The 22,388-nt window shown below is 46.9% G+C and overlaps 1 protein-coding gene across 1 annotated transcript in view; it reads left to right on the forward strand.

Annotated features, from left to right (window-relative positions):
* The first annotated feature begins 1,427 nt into the window (after nucleotides 1-1,427).
* Nucleotides 1,428-22,388, forward strand: part of ZNF638 (zinc finger protein 638) — a 93,414-nt gene continuing 72,453 nt past the window's right edge. The window contains exons 1-3 of the mRNA XM_053402218.1: nucleotides 1,428-2,331; nucleotides 3,909-3,970; nucleotides 4,568-4,609. Coding sequence (XP_053258193.1) covers nucleotides 1,450-2,331; nucleotides 3,909-3,970; nucleotides 4,568-4,609 — 986 coding nt within the window. The 5' untranslated portion in view covers nucleotides 1,428-1,449. The remainder of the gene's footprint in view (nucleotides 2,332-3,908; nucleotides 3,971-4,567; nucleotides 4,610-22,388) is intronic.

Raw genomic sequence — 22,388 nt, forward strand, 5'->3', positions numbered from 1 at the left:
AAAAGGTTTTGGAACATATTAAGGCTAGAATCTCCTGATGGAAGGCTATGAAATTATATTGGATAGCAGTGGTAGGTAAACCTTTAGAAGAATTTTCTAAAGACTGATATGTCACCAATATAGCAGATTACTGAGTCTGATGGTAGTTTGACAACTTATTTCCTATGGGTCCTGCCAGGGGGATGGACCAGGTGGTCTGTTAATGCACTTTCCATGCTACTCTTCTGTGATTTTCCCCTGCCCACATAGTATCTTTAAGTAATTTCTGTGTTGAAATTGTTGAAGCTATTTAGTTGGGGAATTGTATGTAGCTCTTGCCACAAAGTTTCAAACTCCTCTAGTTTTGTTAGTTGAGGAGGTCACATAAATAGTGCTTGTACCACATCTTCATTGTCAAATACATTTGCTGCCAAGGAGTGTGGTGGAGTCTCCTTCTTTGGAGGTCTTTAAGCAGAGGCTTGACAACCATATGTCAGGAGTGCTCTGATGGTGTTTCCTGCTTGGCAGGGGGTTGGACTCGATGGCCCTTGTGGTCTCTTTCAACTCTATGATTCTATGATTCTATGAAATACATTGTTTTATAGGACAATCCTTTACCTAATTACTTGGAAGTAAGTGACATTGAATTGAATGGAACCTGCTGACTAGTAATAATAATTTAACTCTGCATATCGTTGTAGTGTAAATTATTATCTTTCTAAAGGCCTAATTAAATTACACTTGATATGTGGCTAGAATGCATTAAAATCACATGGGTTTTCAATTGAAATGCTTGTTGCATGGTTGGTTTAGAGTGGGATATAAAGCCTTTTAAATTCAAAAGTTGTAGTGCGTTGAAACACATAGGAAATGACTTTCAGTTGACAAGTGAATAAAACCCCCAACCCCTTTGCTGAAACAAGTTGTTACTGAGAAAAAAACAAAACTGTTGTGTTTTTCAAACAATTTACTTACAGGCAGTAGAACCATTTTAGAAAGTAGATTAAAAACAAATGTAATCTAATTTTTGTGTGTTTAACTTTCAGCTTTGTGGTGTTCTTGGAAAATTTTGCACCTTTTGTGAATTCTCTGAACCTTGGCATTGCCAGCCCACTTCTGTTGGGCCCTCCTCCTCCTCCTCCTCCTTTGTAGCTTGCTCAGATTAAGACACAGTTGGCTTTTCACCAGTTGAACTCGGTAGCTTCAACCCATTCTATAGCATCTTATGCTTTGTTAAATGAAGCATTTCTGAAAATTGCCATGTTTAACCCTAGAGGAAACATGCCTCCAAGGCCGAGGGGGCCTAATGCACCTGGTCCAATGCCGCGTGGCCCTTTTCTGGGGCCAGGACCGGGACCTGGACCGGATGGTCTTCAAAGGCAACACCCGTCTGCTCCTCCCAGAATGCCTCAAAGGGTCATGGGACCAGAAATGAGGGTCACGCAACATGTTCAGGTCACGCAACATGGAATGGATCCTAGACAAGAGCGGTACCAGAAGGAAGAGGGATGTGCTACTCACTTTCCGCTTGTAAATAGTAGCCAGATCACTTCAGGAGAGTTTGCACAACAAGCCACATGTATCCAGAACCGTTATACAACCAAGAGTGCTTCGAGCATCTTAGCAAACTTTGGCTTATCTAATGAAGACTTGGAGGAACTTAGTCGGTATCCGGATGATCAGCTGACAGTAGAAAACATGCCTTTGATTTTGAGGAACATCCGAATGCGCAAAATGACTCATCAGTTACCAAGTTTACCTTCTCAGAGCAGAGAAAAGGAAATGTTTCGCAGTGACAATGATCGTGGTAGCATGGTGAAGTGCAAGGTAATTGATTACGGGCATAAAAGCAAATATAAATATACTGAAACTCTTCTTGAGGTCAAAGACTATAATTCTGATGCATCAACTGAGGGGAACGTGAAAGGATTTCCAACACAGCAGACGGCTCTCGTGTCTTCGGCGCCCTCTGTTGTAACCAGTAGTCAAATGAAGGCGGTAGAAGAGCTTATACGAAAGATGGGATTCCAGAGAAGCACATCAAGTACGCAGTCCTTTCCCCCCATGGATGCTTCCAACAAGGGGCCAGGGCTAGGCCTCCCTCCAGCAGGAGCCGGGATGCCACCTGGACCTGCCAGTGGCCAGAAAAAAATCCATGAGAAACCTCAGCATCCTATTGAGTCACCTTTTGTTGTGGTGAAAGCCTCTTGGCTTCCAGTTTTTTCACAGGCAGATGTCCAGAAGCTGAAGAGATTGCCAACTCCATCGATGATGAATGATTACTATGCTGCATCTCCAAGAATATTTCCACATGTGTGTTCTCTGTGTAATGTAGAATGTGAACAGTTGAAGGTGAGTCACCCCCCCATTACATACCTTTGTACACAATGTGTTCTATGTACTGGGTTTAATTGACTTCTGGATATCTGTAGATTTTATTCCCGTAAAATGTCCAACAATCAAGAAGTTTGGGAATAAATACTGTGTGTGTCTGATTTGCGCAATCTGTCTGGCTATTTCTGCAGGTTTCACCTGTAAAAGCTGCCTTATGATAGACATGTTCTCAATTGACTTTGGATTCCCAGTTCCCTCTGTCTATAATTAAACTTGTTCTAGTAGCTTCTGGGATCAAAGGAAGTTGGACTTAAAGTAGACAGCGGATTAAGGTTGCAGTCCAGTCAGAAACATTGGTAAAGAAAGCATTATAGCGTTAGAATGTATCATACGATTGATAATAATAATAATAATAATAATAATAATAATAATAATAATAATAAATTTTATTTATATCCCGCCCTCCTCAGCCGAAGCCGGGTTCAGGGCGGCTAACAACAATAAAACAGTACAGCAGTACAACACAACACAACACTCTAAAATCATTCATTATAAAATTAATTCAAATCAAGCCACTGGCAACCATTGGGCCAGAGCTCTGCAAAGATTGCCGAGGGAGGGAGTCAGGCTGTGCCCTGGCCAAAGGCCTGGTGGAACAGCTCTGTCTTGCAGGCCCTGCGGAAAGATGTCAAGTCCCGCAGGGCCCTAGTCTCTTGTGACAGAGTGTTCCACCAGATCGGAGCCACAGCCGAAAAAGCCCTGGCTCTAGTTGAGGCCAGCCTAACCTCTCTGTGGCCTGGGACCTTCAAGATGTTTTTATTTGAAGACCGTAAGTTTCTCTGTGAGACATACCAGGAGAGTTGGTCCCGTAGGTACGAGGGTCCTAGGCCGTATAGGGCTTTAAAGGTTAAAACCAGCACCTTAAACCTGATCCTGTACTCCACTGGGAGCCAGTGCAGCTGGTATAGCACCGGATGAATGTGATCTCGCAGCGAAGACCCCGTAAGGAGTCTCGCTGCAGCATTCTGCACCCGCTGGAGTTTCTGGGTCAGTCTCAAGGGCAGCCCCACGTAGAGCGAGTTACAATAATCCAGTCTGGAGGTGACCGTCGTGTGGATCACAGTGGCTAGGTCAGGGCGAGAGAGGTAAGGAGCCAACTGCTCTGTCTTATCTAACTTATCTAACCAGGCATCTCCACTTGGTTCTAAGTGTCTGGTAGCCAGGTGCAAAATGTGCTTGGCACCTGGCTAGTTTTGAGCACTGCCACGGACTCTCATGACCTTCAATGACGAGATTATGCAGTTTTATAGATGGAAGGTCCATCAATGGGTATTGGGCATATCACTAAGTGGAACTTAGTGTTTTATTTTTATAAAAAATGTATATACCGCTATGTGTTTTTTTTTAAAAATAGTTGCTTGCTGGGAGTAGCAGCAGTAGCAGCAGCAGCAGAGGAGGGCCTTTCTGTGGGTTTCTCAGAAGCATCTGTCTGACTGCCGCAGGAGAAGGGATGATGGATTAGGTGGTGCTTTGTTCTCCTCTAGCATCCAGGCTTTTTGTGTCCTCATGCTGATTTCTTCCCTCCCTCCCTGTAGGGCTGGAATCTGCACGTGCGCACTGCTGAACACTCCAAGAAATGTGATGAGCTACGCCAACGGTAAGGCCTTTCATTTTAGTTTATTGGGAATAGATTGAGGATTTGAAATGGTTAGGAAATGACTTCCTGGATACCTCAGGGCTTTGCTAAAAGCAGCAGAGCCATTGCTTACATGCCTTGCCACAAACCTCAGCCAAGGAAGTTGTGGGAGCTCACCTTTGAAGGAACGGTGCCTGCTCTAGGTTGTGTTTTGGTTGAATTTGTATAAGTGGTCTGTAGGCCAATTGTGGAGCTGACCCAGGGAAGAAGGCAGAAGCTCAGAGGCATCTCATCTTGCGTTCTGTGGCTTTTAGATGCCTGTGGAGCATGAGCAGAGTTTTATGAGGTGTGGCTTCAGGACAAACCAGTTCTTGGAGGAGCTGGGACCTGAGTCTCGTTCCAGGGAGTGTTTGGAAATTTGGGTCCAAGAGTCAGGGTACCCTCATGGAATCACCTTTAAACATCCCCAGAAGATCAGTAGTAAAAGATCAATAATTTGGACAAAAGGGAGAGAAGTACTTGACAGTTTTAGAAACTTGACTGAATGATAATGGAGTGGAGTACATGTACTGTGTCAAATGAATAACACAGCTGATTTGCTGGCTTTTCTTGAAACAGGCATCCTGACTGGAATCCAGAAGACTGCCCTTTGTTACAAAGGTAACCTTTCAATCTCAACATGAATACTCAGTAATAAGAATTAGGCTGCAGTAATCTCATCCCTGACAGTAACCCCCCCTCACCCCCCCCAGGAATAATATTTTCCGCCCTAGGTTACTGGTTGTCACTGACCAGTATATGTAGGAGCTGCTTAACTCAGACTTAAAATTGATTGGGCGGCGGGGGGGGGGAGAGAATTTTCACTCCGCTGGAACCCTTGGGTCTCCACACACCTGCGGGGGTTTTTTTGGGGTGCGCTGAACTCTAGCGCTGCCCTCCAAGCCTCTCTGCCGGCTCCGTGTCGTGGACGACACTCAGCACACCGCCGTTGTCCTCCGCAGCAGACCGGAAGTCAGGAGCTGCTTAACTCAGACTGCTGGCCCTCGTGTCTTTATTCTAAGGCTCCAGGGGCCAGCTGGCTGAGCAGCTGAGGGTTGCGCTCCAGCTAAGCCACTAGCAGGCAGGTAGCCATTCCCAGTGTAGGTGGCAGACATAATTTTCTGGTATGAAGCAGGGCATTCTGTTTCCAGCATCTGGGTTCTTTTAGTTATTGGATGCTACAGGCCCATCAACCGTATTTTGTAGACATTTGATGCTTTTAGCTTCAACCCCGAGAATTCCTATTTCTAGTTGATTTCCATTTGCAACAATAACATCTTGGCAGATCTGATTTCTGCTTTTACATTTGGAAAAGAGAAGTCATTCAAATCCTGTTTTTTTCTGCCTTTTGCAGACATGAAGGTGAGAAGAAGGAAAAACATATTCCAATGCCATGCTCTACCAGTTCTAACCCGAACGCTCCACAACACTCAATCTCTGGCCATGCCTCAAGTCAGACTCGGTCACGATCTAGGAGCCCTGGGCCCCACAGCAGAAAACAGTCACGATCTAGGAGTTCTGAACGTTGCAGGAGAAAACGGTCACGATCTAGGAGTTCTGAACGTTACAGGAGAAAACAGACACGATCTAGGAGTCCTGAACGTTGCAGGAGAAAACGATCACGATCTAGGAGTCCTGAACGTTGCAGGAGGGAACGGTCACGATCTAGGAGTTCTGAACGTTGCAGGAGAAAACGATCACGATCTCGGACTTCTGAACGTTGCAGGAGAAAACGGTCACAATCTCGGACTTCTGAACGTTGCAGGAGAAAACGGTCACGATCTCGGACTTCTGAACGTTGCAGGAGAAAACGGTCACGGTCTAGGAGCTCTGAATCTTGCAGGAGAAAACAGTTACAATCTAGGAGCCCCAGATGTAGATCCAGGTCTTCAGAGCAACCAAGCTCCCCCAGCTCGAGTTCTCAAACCTCTTCTAGCCAGAAGAGAGAACTGGGAAAATCAACTAGATCTCCAGGTAAGGTGGATGTTACAGATGCTTCACTAACTGGCCTTTGGTTTTTTGTAAGCAGGATTGTGTGTGTGATAATGGCAGGCGTGTTGCAATGGCTTTGGCTCAGTGAATAGTTTGTTCTGTTCTGGGGGGTATTGGTTCCTTTACGGATATCAGGGGGTTACTCGAGAGCAATCAGGCAAGTGCCTCCCTGGTCGGCTGTAAAGCTTCCTTAAAAAAGGTAAAGGTAAAGGTACCCCTGCCCGTACGGGCCAGTCTTGACAGACTCTGGGGTTGTGCGCCCATCTCACTCAAGAGGCCGGGGGCCAGCGCTGTCTGCAGACACTTCCGGGTCACGCGGCCAGCGTGACAAGCTGCATCTGGCGAGCCAGCGCAGCACACGGAACGCCTTTTACCTTCCCGCTGGTAAGCGGTCCCTATTTATCTACTTGCACCCAGGGGTGCTTTCGAACTGCTAGGTTGGCAGGCGCTGGGACCAAGCAGCGGGAGCGCACCCCGCTGCGGGGATTTGAACCGCCGACCTTTCGATCGGCAAGCCCTAGGCGCTGAGGCTTTTACCCACAGCGCCACCCGCGTCCATAAAAGCTTCCTTATTGGTGCCCAAAACCCTTCACCATGCAGAGCGCCACTATTCCCTGGCTCGCTCATTCACTGGCAGAATCTGTGCGTGGGCGGTCCTTAAACCTTCCCCAGCAGAGTACCGTATTTTTCGCACTATAGGACGCACTTTTCCCCCTCCAAAAATGAAGGGGAAATGTGTGTGCGTCCTATGGTGCGAATGCAGGCTTTCGCTGAAGCCTGGAGAGCGAGAGGGGTCGCTCCTCCCCGTCGCCAGCCCCGCAAACTCGGGGGACAGCGGGAGAGGCGCAGCGCGCCCTTCCTGCTGTCCCCAGACTTGGCTAGAAGGCTGGCGGGGGGGAGAAGCCTGTTCCTCCCCGTCGCCAGCCCTGCAAACTCGGGAGACAGCGGGAGAGGCGCAGCGCGCCCTTCCCGCTGTCCCCCGACTTGGCTAGAAGGCTGGCGGGGGGGAGAAGCCTGCTCCTCCCCGTCGCCAGCCCTGCAAACTCGGGGGACAGCGGGAGAGGCGCAGCGCGCCCTTCCTGCTGTCCCCCGACTTGGCTAGAAGGCTGGCGGGGGGGAGAAGCCTGCTCCTCCCCGTCGACAGCCCCGCAAACTCAGGGGACAGCGGGAGAGGCGCAGCGCGCCATCCCGCTGTCTCCTGACACGGTTTGGAGGCTGGCGGAGGGCTTCCTCCTCCCCCAGCCCCGCAAGCTCCCAGAGCGATGCCAAAGCTGCGCGCAGCTTCGGCATGGCTCTGGGTCCCGTTCTGGGGGAGGGGGAAGCTCAGGCTTCCCCCGCCCCAGCCCCGCGCCTGGGGGGGGAATAATTTTTTCCCCCTTTATTTCCCCCCCCAAATCTACGTGCGTCCTATGGACCGGTGCGTCCTATCGTGCGAAAAATACGGTAGTTTCTTGACGCCCAATCTGCGCCTCCCCTCTCGGCGTGGAAGCCTACTGCGCAGGGAGGGCACAGGTAACTGAGGACCTCTCTCTTCCCTGCTTTCGCCAGGCAAGATGTCCTGGCACTGCCTCGCCTCCTCCGAGCCCTGAAGCTCCTCTCCACTGGAGGCGTGGTTACTTTCCTCCTCTGAGGAGGTGCTGCTTCCCACGATCTTTGGGGGATCTCTGTAATCCATCCGGCTTTTCCCCTCTTGCCCCTGAGCCGATGGCAGTTCCTTGACAGTTCCATTTTGTTCTTGTTTTTATTTTGTATCTTCTGGGTTTTTAATCTTGTATTTTTATGTTGTGAACCGCCCTGAGATGTATGGATGGACGGCGGTATACCAATTTAATAAATACTGCTGCTGCTGCTGCTGCTCCTGCTCCTGCTAATAATAATAATAATAATAATAATAATAATAATAATGAGCCGCTTGCTTTTTCTCCCCCTCTTTAGCGTCATCTGCAGAAGCAGGAAGCTCCAGGAAACCTCCAGCCAAATCTGGTCCCCCAGGTCTGTGTCCGACACACTAACCACTACATCAGAGCGGCTCTTCATAATGGCCCGGGAGGATGGGAGGGGCTCAGCTGGAGCAGACCCTGATGCATTATTTGCTTACTGTCCCCTCTCTACTGGGCACCTCACTGTGCAGAGTAGTTGATGGGAAATGATCATTTTGGGGGGTGGGAAGGGGATATCCAGTAGGAGCAAGCTTCAAGGTGGCCTTTGCCCTTGGCATCCTCTCTCCTGGAATTTTGTTGGCATCCACCTGTGTTGCATAACAGAATCATGCCTTCCTTCAGCAGGACCTATGGTACCTTCAGTGGCTTCGTTTATGCCTCCATCTTCAGAATCGCCATCTCCGTCAATGATGAATGATTATCATGCTGTGTCGCCAACAGTACTTCCGCACATGTGTTCTCTGTGTAAAATAGAATGTTCAAGTATGATGGTGAGTTATTTGTTTTTGCAGAAAAAAAGTGCACACAGTTGTATTGAGCCCAGGATGAGTGCATTTTCCGCTCTGGCTTTCAAGCAGATCTTACGCTATGAGGACTGGTTGATGTTATCCTGGGGAAGTCAACATGGTGCCTTCCAAATGTTGTTGGACAGCATCACTGCAGCATATCTCCCCTCCCCTAATCCCCAAGGAGACATCTCTGCCACCTCAGGGCATCATGAATCCCCACATCCAGAACGCCCATTTGACATCGGTGGGATTCAAACCTGACACCATGTCTGGAGATTCTGTGTTATCTGACTTTGAGCTGCTGTTGTCTATTTTAATATTAAATGCAGTGCACAGAATTAAACATTGTCCAGTATTAAACTCATACACAGGATTGAAGGGCAGGTGAGTGTGTTTCTGCTCTGCTGTAGAAACTCAAATATATAAGCTAGGTGGCAAATGGCTCCTTAACCCAAGCTGTCAGTTGGCAAAAAACGTATATACCGTATATACCATTAGGGGTTTGGTTTTTTTTAAAGTTGCTGCTCGGCAGTAGAGGAGGGCCCTTCTGTGGGTTTCTCAGAAGCATCTGGCTGACTGCCGCAGGAGAAGGGATGCTGGACTAGGTGATGCATTGTTCTCCTCTAGCATCCAGGCTTTTTTGTGTCCTCATGCTGATTTCTTCCCTCCCTCCCTGTAGGGCTGGAATCTGCACGTGCGCACTGCTGCACACTCCGAGAAATGTGATGAGCTACGCCAACAGTAAGGCCTTTCATTTTAATTTATTGGGAATAGATTGAGGATTTGAAATGGTTTGGAAATGACTTCCTGGATACCTCAGGGCTTTGCTAAAAGCAGCAGAGCCATTGCTTACATGCCTTGCCACAAACCTCAGCCAAGGAAGTTGTGGGAGCTCACCTTTGAAGGAACGGTGCCTGCTCTAGGTTGTGTTTTGCCTGAATTTGTATAAGTGGTCTGTAGGCCGATTGTGGAGCTGACCCAGGGAAGAAGGCAGAAGCTCAGAGGCATCTCATCTTGCGTTCTGTGGCTTTTAGATGCCTGTGGAGCATGAACAGAGTTTTATGAGGTGTGGCTTCAGGACAAACCAGTTCTTGGAGGAGCTGGGACCTGAGTCTCATGCCAGGGAGCTTTTGGAAATCTGAGTCCAAGAGTCAGGGAACCCTCATGGAATCGCCTTTAACCTTCCCCAGAAGATCAGTAGTAAGAGATCAATAATTTGGACAAAAGGGAGAGAAGTACTTGACAGTTTTAGAAACTTGCCTGAATGATAATGGAGTGGAGTACATGTACTGTGTCAAATGAATAACACAGCTGTTTTGTTGGCTTTTCTTGAAACAGGTATCCTGAGTGGAATCCAGAAGAATGCTCTTTGTTACAGAGGTAACCTTTCAATCTCAACATGAATACTCAGTAATGAGAATTAGGCTGCAGTAATCTCAATTCCCTGTTGTCCCCGATGGTGTGGGTTTTTGGAGACATTTTGAGTGGGAAATTTGCATCAGGGCATTCTGCACTGGGACATTTTCTGATGCCCAGGAAAGTGATCTTTGATCTAATTCTGGTCTTTCATTGTATTTAGTAGATAAAACTCAAAACTATAAAACTGCCAAGTATCTGCAGTTGGCCCCTGTTCACTGCTTCTTAGAAACTATGTAACAAGAAACACTGCTGCAGAAAAAGTAACACCCCCCCCCGGGACAATATTTTCCACCCCAGGTTACTGGTTGTCCCTGACCTGTACATGTAGGAGCTGCTTAACTCAGACTGCCGGCCCTTTTGTCTTTGTTCTAAGGCTCTAGGGGCCAGCTGGCTGAGCAGCTGTGGGTTGCGCTGCAGCTAAGCCACTAGCAGGCAGGTAGCCATTCCCAGTGCAGGTGGCAGCCATAATTTTCTGGTATGAAGCTGGGCATTCTGTTGCCAGCATCTGAGTTCCTTTAGTTATTGGATGCTGCAGGCCCATCAGCCGTATTCTGTAGGCTTTTGATGCTTTTAGCTTCAACCCTGAGAATTCCTACTTCTAGCTTTTCTATTTCCATTTGCAAAAATAACATTTTGACAGATCTGATTTCTCCTTTTACATTTGAAAAAGAGAAGTCATTCAAATCCTGTTTTTTCTGCCTCTTGCAGACATGAAGGTGAGAAGAAGGAAAAACCTATTCCAATGCCATGCTCTACCAGTTCTAACCCAAACGCTTCAGAGCACTCAATATCTGGCCAGGCCTCGAGTCAGACTCGGTCACAGTCTAGGAACTACAGGCGTAGGTCCAGGTCTTCAGAGCGACCAAGCTCCCCCAGCTTGAGTTCTCAAAGCTCTTCTAGTCAGAAGAGAGAACTGGAAAAATCAACTAGATCTCCAGGTAAGATGGATGTTAGAGATCCTTCATTAACTGGCCTTTGGTTTTTTGTAAGCAGGATTATGTGTGTGATAATGGCAGGTGTGTTGCAGTGGCTTTGGGTCAGTGAATAGTTTGTTCTGTTCTGGGGTTTTTTCTCCTGGCTTTGTCATTGCGTCAGTATAATGCCTGCCAAGGAGACCAAGCCTGTTCCTATATTGGATTGTGTGGGTGACTCTGCAACCCATTTCAAAAGGGGATGTTGGTTGATCTCAGCCATTTCACTCCATTTTGTTCTTGTTTTTATTTTGTATCTTTTGGGTTTTAAATCTTGTACTTTTATGTTGTGAACCACCCTGAGATGGATGGATGGAGGGTGGTATACCAATTTAATAAATGCTGCTGCTAATAATAATGAGCCGCTTGCTTTTTCTCCCCCTCTTTAGCGTCATCTGCAGAAGCAGGAAGCTCCAGGGAACCTCCAGCCAAATCTGGTCTCCCAGGTCTGTGTCCGACACACTAACCACTACGCCAGAGCGGCTCTTCATAATGGCCCGGGAGGATGGGAGGGGCTCAGCTGGAGCAGACCCTGATGCATTATTTGCTTACTGTCCCCGGCGCAGAGTAGTCGATGGGAAATGATCATTTTGGGGGGCGGGAAGGAGATATCCAGTAGGAGCAAGCTCCAAGGTGGCCTTTGCCCTTGGCACCCTCTCTCCTGGAATTTCGTTGGCATCCGTCTGTGTTGCATAACAGAATCATGCCTTCCTTCAGCAGGACCTGTGGTACCTTCAGTGGCTCAACCCGCAACAACACCTGCAGCTTCGTTTATGCCTCAGTCTTCAGAATCGCCATCTCCGTCAATGATGAATGATTATCATGCTGTGTCGCCAACAGCACTTCCGCACGTGTGTTCTCTGTGTAAAATAGAATGTTCAAGTATGATGGTGAGTTATTTGTTTTTGCAGAAAAAAAGTGCACACAGTTGTATTGAGCCCAGGATGAGTGTATTTTTCACTCTGGCTTTCAAGAAGATCTTACGCTATGAGGACTATGGCACCCAGGCATCTCCACTTGGTTGTAAGTGTCTGATAGCCGAGTGCAAGATGTGCTTGGCACCTGGCTAGTTTTGAGCACTGCCACAGAGTCTCATGACCTTAAATGACCAGATTTGCAGTTTTATAGATGGAAGTCCCATCAATGGGTATTGGGCATATCACTAAGTGGAACTTAGTGTTTTATTTTTGTAAAAAAATTAATATACCGTGATGTTTTTTTTAAAAAATAATTTCTGCTGGGAGAAGCAGCAGTAGAGGAGGGCCCTTCTGTGGGTTTCTCAGAAGCATCTGGCTGACTGCCGCAGGAGAAGGGTTGCTGGATTAGGTGATGCATTGTTCTCCTCTAGCATCCAGGCTTTTTTGTGTTCTCATGCTGATTTCTTCCCTCCCTCCGTGTAGGGCTGGACTCTGCACGTGGGCAGTATTGCACACTTCAAGAAATGTGATGAGCTACGCCAACAGTAAGGCCTTTCATTTTAATTTATTGGGAGTAGATTGAGGATTTGAAATGGTCTGGAAATGACTGCCTGGATACCTCTGTCAGGATTCACAGAATGCTGTATGAGATAGTACGTCTGCAGGCTTGCAGATGACACCAAACTGGGAGGGGTGGCTAACACCCCAGAGGACAGGATCACACTTCAAAACGACCTTGACAGATTAGAGAACTGGGCCAAAACAAACAAGATGAATTTTAACAGGGAGAAATGTAAAGTATTGCACTTGGGCAAAAAAAATGAGAGGCACAAATACAAGATGGGTGACACCTGGCTTGAGAGCAGTACATGTGAAAAGGATCTAGGAGTCTTGGTTGACCACAAACTTGACATGAGCCAACAGTGTGACGCGGCAGCTAAAAAAGCCAATGCAATTCTGGGCTGCATCAATAGGAGTATAGCATCTAGATCAAGGGAAGTAATAGTGCCACTGTATTCTGCTCTGGTCAGACCTCACCTGGAGTACTGTGTCCAGTTCTGGGCACCACAGTTCAAGAAGGACACTGACAAACTGGAACGTGTCCAGAGGAGGGCAACCAAAATGGTCAAAGGCCTGGAAACGATGCCTTATGAGGAACGGCTAAGGGAGCTGGGCATGTTTAGCCTGGAGAAGAGGAGGTTAAGGGGTGATATGATTGCCATGTTCAAATATATAAAAGGATGTCACATAGAGGAGGGAGAAAGGTTGTTTTCTGCTGCTCCAGAGAAGCGGACACGGAGCAATGGATCCAAACTACAAGAAAGAAGATTCCACCTAAACATTAGGAAGAACTTCCTGACAGTAAGAGCTGTTCGACAGTGGAATTTGCTGCCAAGGAGTGTGGTGGAGTCTCCTTCTTTGGAGGTCTTTAAGCAGAGGCTTGACAACCATATGTCAGGAGTGCTCTGATGGTGTTTCCTGCTTGCCAAGGGGTTGGACTTGATGGCCCTTGTGGTCTCTTCCAACTCTATGATTCTATGAGTTTCCTAGCTGATGCAACCAGCCTGTAATACTTTCTATAGAATTGCTGGGTCCGAATGACTCAGCAGTAATGTGCTGTCAGTTGATTGGCTATCATCGGTTTAAAAGGGAAACCTGTCCAGCAGTAAGGTGGTGGTGTAGAGGTGTGTGGTCAGATAGAGTTAGAGGTCTTCCTATTTGCCTTAAGGTGCAGCCAGGTACTCTGACTGTATGAACAGCCTGTAAATATTTGTTTATATATATCTCACAATAAATTTACTGCACTGAAGAACCTGGAACCCTGAGCATTTCTGCTAAAGCGCCGCGATGAATTTGCGACAGGGTTATGGGCCCAGCACGCTTCCGCTGTGCAAGAGTACAGGTAGCAGTTATCTAGCTGTGGGGAGCTGGAGGTGAGGTACAGGTATGGAGCAGTCCAGAGCTGGCATGTTGCTGGAGAAGCTGACGGCCACGAACTACAGCTCCTGATCGGTCCGCATGCAACACTTCCTCAAGCGTGAGGGCCTGTGGAAAGTGGTGGAAGAACCACCCTAGCCCCCTGAGGAGGATGAGGACGATGAGGATGGAAAGCTGGCAGAAGCAGAGGCTCAGCTAGAAAAGGATGAGAAAGCCTTGACTACGATCATCTTTAGATTGGATGACAGCCAGCTAGTCTACGTAACTGATAAGGTGATGGCAAGTGAGGTGTGGAATCCGCTCAAGGCTGTCCATGTGCGAGAGACAGCTGGGTCTCTGATAACACTGACCAGGAGAATGTACCGGTGTCGGGGGAAAATGGGTGACTCTCTGGTAAACCACCTGAAATTCCTAACAGGCTGTTTCCAGGAGCTAGCCTTAAGAGGGAAGCCTGTGGGGGAAGAGGACAAAGTCTTTATGATCCTGAGTTCCCTTGACAACAGCTATGATATGCTGGTAAATTCCCTCGAGTCGGTAGAGAATGATAAGCTGACACTGGAATACATTACCAGACGGTTGTATGCAGAGGAGGACAGGCATGCAGAGCGAAAGATGACCTCAGCCCAGCTGTCAGAGCATCCCAGAGGGAACAACAGCCAGGAAGAGCAGAGGTGTCGGGAGCCTGAGAAACAGTCAGGAGGAGCTGCTGCAGGCCAGCCGGTAGTCAACAAAGGTGTTTTTGCTGCAAGTCCAGTGGACATCTGCTTCGGGACTCCCCGAGAAAACAACAAAAACAGCAGAAGCACAGGAGGCAGCAGAGAGAATCTACCGCTTGGGTGTCTGCAGATGGCCAAGAAAATGAAGAGCTGTGGGTTCTGGACAGCGGAGCTTCTCAAACTTTTTGTAAAAGAAAAGCATTGCTGACTGATGCTAGGGCTTTGAACAAAAAGCATGTAAGTCTTGCTACAGGCCAGAAAGCTAATGTGATCTGTGAGGGGGAGATTATGTTCCCACAGCTGGGATACACATTCAGGAACTTGTTGTGTGTGCCTAGTTTGCAAAACCATCTTCTCAGTATTCCTGACTTGGCAAAAGTAGGCTTTGAAGTAACCTTCGTGGGAGATGAGTGCCAGATAAAGCAAAATGGGGCAGTGTTGGCAAATGCTAACCTTAGAAGTAATATGTATGTACTGCGGTTGCAAATGTGCAAAATGTCCCAACCCACAATATGTGTATTCATCTCCTGCACAGGCATCTGGCTCATGCTAGCTTTAAGGCGCTGAACAAAACTTTGGAGTTGCGTGGGGGGATGAAAAACATTAAAAGTTATGACAATTACTTAGCCTGCAATATTTGCAAGAAGGTTAAAAGCAGGGCTTGCCTAGTAGCAAGAGCAAGCCAGAGAGAAACAAAAAAGCCACTGGAGTTTTTTCATGCTTATGCAGCTGGTCCTTTTCCACCAAGTGTCTCCCGTAACAAGTATTGTTTAATCCTAGTGGATGACTATTCTAGGTTCTGCTGGGTCTACCGACTAAAGCAAAAGTCCGAAGTTGCCCAAACTTTGAAATTCTGAGTAAGAAGGGTAGAAAGGCAGCTTGGCCAAAAGGTGTGCTCTTTTCAGATGGACAGGGGAGGAGAATTTATGGCTAGCTCCCTAAGAAACTGGTTGCAATCCCAAGGGATTAAACATAGGCTTACCAATATGGCAACTCCTCAGGAGAACAGAGTAGCAGAGTGTAGGGGAGGTGTCTTGCAGACACAAATGAAAGCATTGTTAGCAGATGCAAATCTTCTTAATTAAATATTGGGCTGAGAGTATTAAGACAGCCAATTATATTGAAAATGGTTTGTGGTCAAGGGTATTAGACGACATACCCTACAAGATTCTCTAACAAAAGTCCCAGTTTTCAACATTTGAGAATTTTTGGGACAAAGGCATGGGTTGACATACCTGTAAAAAACCCCGAAGGAAAGGTGGGAAAAGGGCACAGCAGTTGTTATTTCTTGGGTATGAAAGCAGAACGAAAGCCTATAAGTTTGAAGATGATAAAAATCTTTTGAGTTATAGTCGGTCAGCCAGCTTTAATGAGCAGAGAAATTGGCCCAAGATACATGCAAACCAACTGCCAGAAAAGGTTTTACTGCCGAGCGCACCTGATAAGGCAGTTGAAACAAAGCTAAGAATTGGCAGCATTCCCAGGGAAATTGAAAGGGAGCAGGTAGAGACTGAGCATTTTCCTCCAGCTGCTCGCATGGAGCAGGGGAAAAAAGAAAGTGCAACCGGGACAGGAGGAGGTAAATCTCCAGAGTCAATCCATCCCAAAAGCAGTCCTGAAGGTAGCCGGGGGGGGGGGGGGAGATTAACGAACCAAGGAGGTCTGAAAGAAGTAATAAAGGTCAACCTCTGGTCCGTTATGGGTTCCCAGTCACCATAAACCAGGTTTATGTAACTGAGCCAGAAAACTTTGAAGAAGTGAAAGAGTTACCTACTCTAGAGAAAGAGGCGTGGTTAAAGGCAATGCAGGCAGAGTATAACTCTCTGCTGAATGGCCTAGGACCCTCGTACCCACGGGACCGCCTCTCCCGGTCTGCCCCACGGAGAGCCTCAAGATTCATAAATAGCAACACCCTAGTGGTCCCGGGCCCTAAGGAAGTTAGATTAGCCTCAACCAGAGCCAGGGCCTTTTCAACACTGGCTCCAGCCTGGTGGAACGCTCTGCCTCATGAGACCAGGGCCCTGCAGGATCTGATTTCTTTCCGCAGGGCCTGTAAGACAGAGTTGTTCCGCCTGGCCTTTGGCCTGGAGCCAATTTGATTCCCTCCCCCTCTTTCTTTTTCCTTTCTCCTCCTGTGATGAGGCTGCATTTTAATATTTTATTGTTTCAATATTTTAATGTTGTATTTTAATCTTGTTTTTAAGTTGTATTCATTCAACTTGTTTTTATTATTGCTTGTTAGCCACCCTGAGTCCAGCCTTGGCTGGGGAGGGCGGGGTATAAATAAAAATTATTATTATTATTATTATTATTATTATTATTATTATTATTAAACAATGTGTTTGTACCTACAGAATTGCCTGAAGGTAAAAAGCCCATAAGCTGTAAGTGGGTTTTTAAAGTGAAAAAGCTGGCTGATGGTAGTTGTCAAAGGAAAGCCAGGTTGATCGCAAGGGACTTTACACAAAGGAAAAAGATACATTATGATGAAGTGTTTCCCCTAACAGCAAAGGCTGAAACAGTAAAATCAGTTTTAGCAATGTCAAGTCTGAGGGGGTTGAAAGTTAATCATTTTGATGTTGCCTCAGCGTATTTAAATGCTCCTATTGACACCAAGGTGTATTGACCGCAAATACCAGGTTATGAGCTGGAAAAAGACAGCATTATGTTAAAGCTGCAAAAGGCACTATATGGTTTACACCAAAGTGCACATCTATGTCATGAATGCATAGACACAGCTTTGAAAAAGATGGGATTCAAACAAAGCCTGGCTGATTCCTGTTTATATACAGCAATGGTGCAAGGAGGCATTTGTTATTTACTTTTGTATGTTGACGAGATCTAATAACAACTGCACAAGAAGAAGAAGAAGAAGAGTTTGGATTTGATATCCCGCCTTTCGCTCCCCTTCAGGAGTCTCAAAGCGGCTCACAATCTCCTTTCCCTTCCTCCCCCACAACAAACACTCTGTGAGGTGAGTGGGGCTGAGAGACTTCAAAGAAGTGTGACTGGCCCAAGGTCACCCAGCAGCTGCATGTGGAGGAGCGGAGACGCGAACCCGGTTACCCAGATTACATGACTACTGCTCTTAACCACTACACCACACTGGCTCTTAACCACTACACCACATTTGCTCTCAAAAGCAAATGTCTTGGTTTATGAACAACCTAGGTAACAAATACACACTGAAGTATTTGGGTGAGATTCAAAATTACTTAGGAGTAGAGATTCAGAAGAGGGCGTCTACTCTCTAAATCAGAAGGACAAGATCAACAAGTTACTGAAGACATATGGAATGGAAAAGGCAAATGAGGTTGACACTCCCATAACTAAACAGTACAAAAATGAACCAGAAGGACAAAAATATGAGAGTGCAACGGCGTTTCATTCTTTGTTAGGTTCTCTGTTATATTTAAGTTGCTGGATGAGACCCGACATAACAGTGGTAGTGCACATGTTAAGCCAAAGAAGTGGAGACCCGGCTCAGAGAGATTGGGTAGCACTTAAAAGAATCCTAAGGTATCTGAAAGGCACAACAGATTACAAACTGGTGCTGAATACAGGATATGATCAGCAAGTGTATGCTGATGCTGATGCCAGCTGGGGAGACAGAGAAAATGGAAAGTCTACCACTGGTTATGCTATATATATTGGAAAAGCCCTGGTTCAGTGGAAATCCCAGAAACAAACATTTGTTGCCACAAGTACTTGTGAAGCAGAGTACTCGGCCATAAGCAAATGTGTGTCACAAATAGAGTGCTTTGCTTCCCTAACAAAAGAACCAGGAATACCTTTTGAAATTCCAATCACTGTTCTCAGTGATAACATGGCAGCACAACAGCTTGCCAATCAACAGAACTTTAAGAGCAAAAGTAAACATATTGTGATAAGATATGGCAATGTAAAAATGCTTTGGAAAGAAATGTGTTAAAAGTAGCACTGTAACACAAGATGTAATGTGGCAGATTTATATACAAAATGTTTGGATGCTCCTAAATTTCGAGACATAAGAGAATAGTTAGGTCTCAAGCATTTGACTTAAGGAGGAGTGTTGGGATTCACAGAATGCTGTGTGACATAGTAAGTCCTGAGTTTGCTAGCTGATGCAACTGGCTGGTGCCATCAGCCTGCAATACTTTCTATGGAAGTGCTGGGTCAGAATGACTCAGCAGTAATGTGCTGTCAGTTGATTGGCTGTCATCGGTTTAAAAGGGAAACCTGTCCAGCAGTAAGGTGGTGGTGTAGAGGTGTGTGGTCAGAAAGAGAGAGTTAGAGGTCTTCCTATTTGCCTTAAGGTGCAGCCAGGTACTCTGTTTGACTGTATGAACTGCTCGTGTATTATAGCCTGTAGGTATTTGTGTATATATATCTCACAATAAATATACTGCACTGAAGAACCTGGAGCTCTGAGCATTTCTGCTAAAGCGCTGCGAAGAATTCGCGGCAACCTCAGGGCTTTGCTAAAAGCAGCAGAGTCATTGCTTACATACCTTGCCACAAACCTCAGCCAAGGAAGTTGTGGGAGCTCACCTTTGAAGGAACGGTGCCTGCTCTAGGTTGTGTTTTGCCTGAATTTGTATAAGTGGTCTGTAGGCCGATTGTGGAGCTGACCCAGGGAAGAAGGCAGAAGCTCAGAGGCATCTCATCTGGCGTTCTGTGGCTTTTAGATGCCTGTGGAGCATGAGCAGAGTTTTATGAGGTGTGGCTTCAGGACAAACCAGTTCTTGGAGGAGCTGGGGCCTGAGTCTCATGCCAGGGAGCTTTTGGAATACTGGGTCCAAGAGTCAGGGAATCCTCATGGAATCGCCTTTAACCTTCCCCAGAAGATCAGTAGTAAGAGATCAATAATTTGGACAAAAGGGAGAGAAGTACTTGATAGTTTTAGAAACTTGCCTGAATGATAATGGAGTGGAGTACATGTACTGTGTCAAATGAATAACACAGCTGTTTTGTTGGCTTTTCTTGAAACAGGTATCCTGAGTGGAATCCAGAAGAATGCTCTTCGTTACAGAGGTAACCTTTCAATCTCAACATGAATACTCAGTAATGAGAATTAGGCTGCAGTAATCTCAATTCCCTGTTGTCCCCGATGGTGTGGGTTTTTGGAGACATTTTGAATGGGAAATTTGTATGAGGGCATTCTGCACTGGGACATTTTCTGATGCTCAGGAAAGTGATCTTTGATCTAATTCTGGTCTTTCATTGTATTTAGTAGAGAAAACTCAAAACTGTAAAACTGTTAAGTTATCTGCAGTTGACCACTGTTCACTGCTGCTTAGGAACTATGTAACAAGAAACACTGCTGCAGAAAAAGTAACCTGTCAGATCCTGCTGGTGGTTGCTCACAAGTAACCAGGCAGGACTCCAAACCTGTCTTTTACAGGTTTTATTCTGCAAACTATTTACAGTGCAGATCTCCAAAGTTCATGTCCATCTTAGTCACTTACAGAATCTGGGAGTGGCCCCTTCCGGCTTCTCCCCCGACATAAGAACTTCAACACCCCAAGCCTCCGCCTCCCCTCCTTGCATTTCACCCGTCTGCGCAAGCTGGGCGGCGGAAGTGGCATGTGTCCCTCCTGGCCAACCTGGCAAGGTGAGGCGCTGGGGCTCTCTGCAGCATCCTTGAGCCCTTTCCTCACTTGGCTGGCCCCTTCCCTCACTTCTCCACTGGAGGTGTGGCTTTCCCGCTGCTGGAAGAGGAACTGCTCCTCAGGAATTTCGGAAGCTTTCTGTATTCCAACCGGCCACCCTGCCTCCCACCCCTGTTCCAATGTAAGTCCCCTGACAGTAACCCCCCGGGATAATATTTTCCACCCCAGGTTACTGGTTGTCACTGACCCGTACATGTAGGAGCTGCTTAACTCAGACTGCCGGCCCTTTTGTCTTTGTTCTAAGGCTCCAGGGGCCAGCTGGCTGAGCAGCTGTGGGTTGCACTTCAGCTAAGCCACTAGCAGGCAGGTAGCCATTCCCAGTGCAGGTGGCAGCCATAATTTTCTGGTATGAAGCAGGACATTCTGTTTCCAGCATCTGGGTTCCTTTAGTTATTGGATGCTACAGGCCCATCAACCGTATTTTGTAGACATTTGATGCTTTTAGCTTTAACCCCGAGAATTCCTATTTCTAGTTGATTTCCATTTGCAACAATAACATCTTGGCAGATCTGATTTCTGCTTTTACATTTGAAAAAGAGAAGTCATTCAAATGCTGTTTTTTCTGCCTCTTGCAGAGATGAAGGTGACAAGAAGGAAAAACATATTCCAATGCCATGCTCTACCAGTTCTAACCCGAACAATTCACAACACTCAATCCCTGGCCATGCCTCAAGTCAGACTCGGTCACGATCTAGGAGCCCTGGGCCCCACAGCAGAAAACGGTCACGATCTAGGAGCCGCAGACATAGGTGCAGGTCTTCAGAGCGACGAAGCTCCCTCAGCTCGAGTTCTCAAAGCTCTTCTAGCCAGAAGAGAGAACTGGAAAAATCAACTAGATCTCCAGGTAAGGTGGATGTTACAGATGCTTCAGTAACTGGCCTTCGGTTTTTTGTAAGCAGGATTATGTGTGTGTTAATGGCAGGCATGTTGCAGTGGCTTTGGCTCAGTGAATAGTTTGTTCTGTTCTGGGGTTTTTTCTCCTGGCTTTGTCATTGTGTCAATATAATGCCTGCCAAGGAGACCAAGCCTGTTCCTATATTGGATTGTGTGAGTGACTCTGCAATCCATTTCAAAAGGGGATGTTGGTTGATCTCAGCCATTTCACTGCTCTGGAGTTTCCCTCACCCACTTTGTATTTTTTACATTTGTTTAGTACAATGACCTTCTTGCATTCATGCTATGCAGGGTAGAACTTGGTTGCAAATTCAGCAGTGACCAAGGATCAGGGGAGATATTCTGCTGCTGTAATTGGTTCCATTTTGTATCTTTTGGGTTTTTTAATTTTGTATTTTTATTTTGTGAACCACCCTGAGATGGATGGATGGAGGGCGGTGCAGTCATACCTCATGTTGAAGTAGCTTCAGGTTAAGCATTTTCAGTTTCGCCGCATGCACAGATGCTCAAAATGATGTTGCTCATGCACGGAAGCGGTGAATCACGACCCGCGCAATTGCAGATGCGGGTTGCATTCGCTTCAGGATGCGAACGGGGCTCCGGAATGGATCCTGTTCGCAACCAGAGGTACCACTGTATACCAATTTAATAAATATTACTACTAATAATAATAATGATAACGAGCCACTTGCTTTTTCTCCCCCTCTTTAGCGTCGTCTGCAGAAGCAGGAAGCTCCAGGAAACCTCCAGCCAAATCTGATGTGGCAGAACAACAACCCAACAAGTCAGACCATCCACTGCAGACAAATCCTGGCCACCAGGAGCCGCCCAAGAAGGAGGCAGCAACGCGGGAAAAAGGAGACCGGCAACCTCCAGCCAAATCTGATGTGGCAGAACAACCACCCAGCAAGTCAGACCGTCCACTGCAGACAAATCCCGGCCACCAGGAGCCGCCCAAGAAGGAGGCAGCAAGTGTTCAAGCAATGCAGGAACCAGGAGACCGGCAACGTGAAGATCAGTTGCGCTTGTCATTTACACCACTTGTAGAACAAAGTGTCATGCAGGCCCTGTCGCAGCTGCAGTCTGGAGGCGCAGTGGGTGCTGGATTCCCCCAAGGAACAAGCTTGCCCCCACTTCCTGCTGTGCAGATCGATCCAGCATCCCTATCCTTTGTCTGCATGATGCAGCTGGTTGCAACACAGGTGTTGCAAGCTGCCTTAAGTGTGCAGGAAAGCCCAAGTGTGGCTGGCCCAAGCCCCCAGTTAAGTATCCCTGCAGGAAGCGAAGAAAAGAAGCAGGAGAGCAGTCAGGAAGTGGTGCCAGGAGTCGTTCCTCCTCGCTCAGGTGAGGAGTTGTCGGGAAGGGGTCTGAGGGTGGGTCTGGCTGTAGAGGGAGGTTGTTCTGTGTTGGAGATATCCGTCAAGACTTGTATTGGCGATATAATGCACAATCC

Source organism: Podarcis raffonei, chromosome 9, assembly GCF_027172205.1.
Source record: "Podarcis raffonei isolate rPodRaf1 chromosome 9, rPodRaf1.pri, whole genome shotgun sequence".
In the NCBI taxonomy this organism is placed as follows: Eukaryota; Metazoa; Chordata; class Lepidosauria; order Squamata; family Lacertidae; genus Podarcis; species Podarcis raffonei.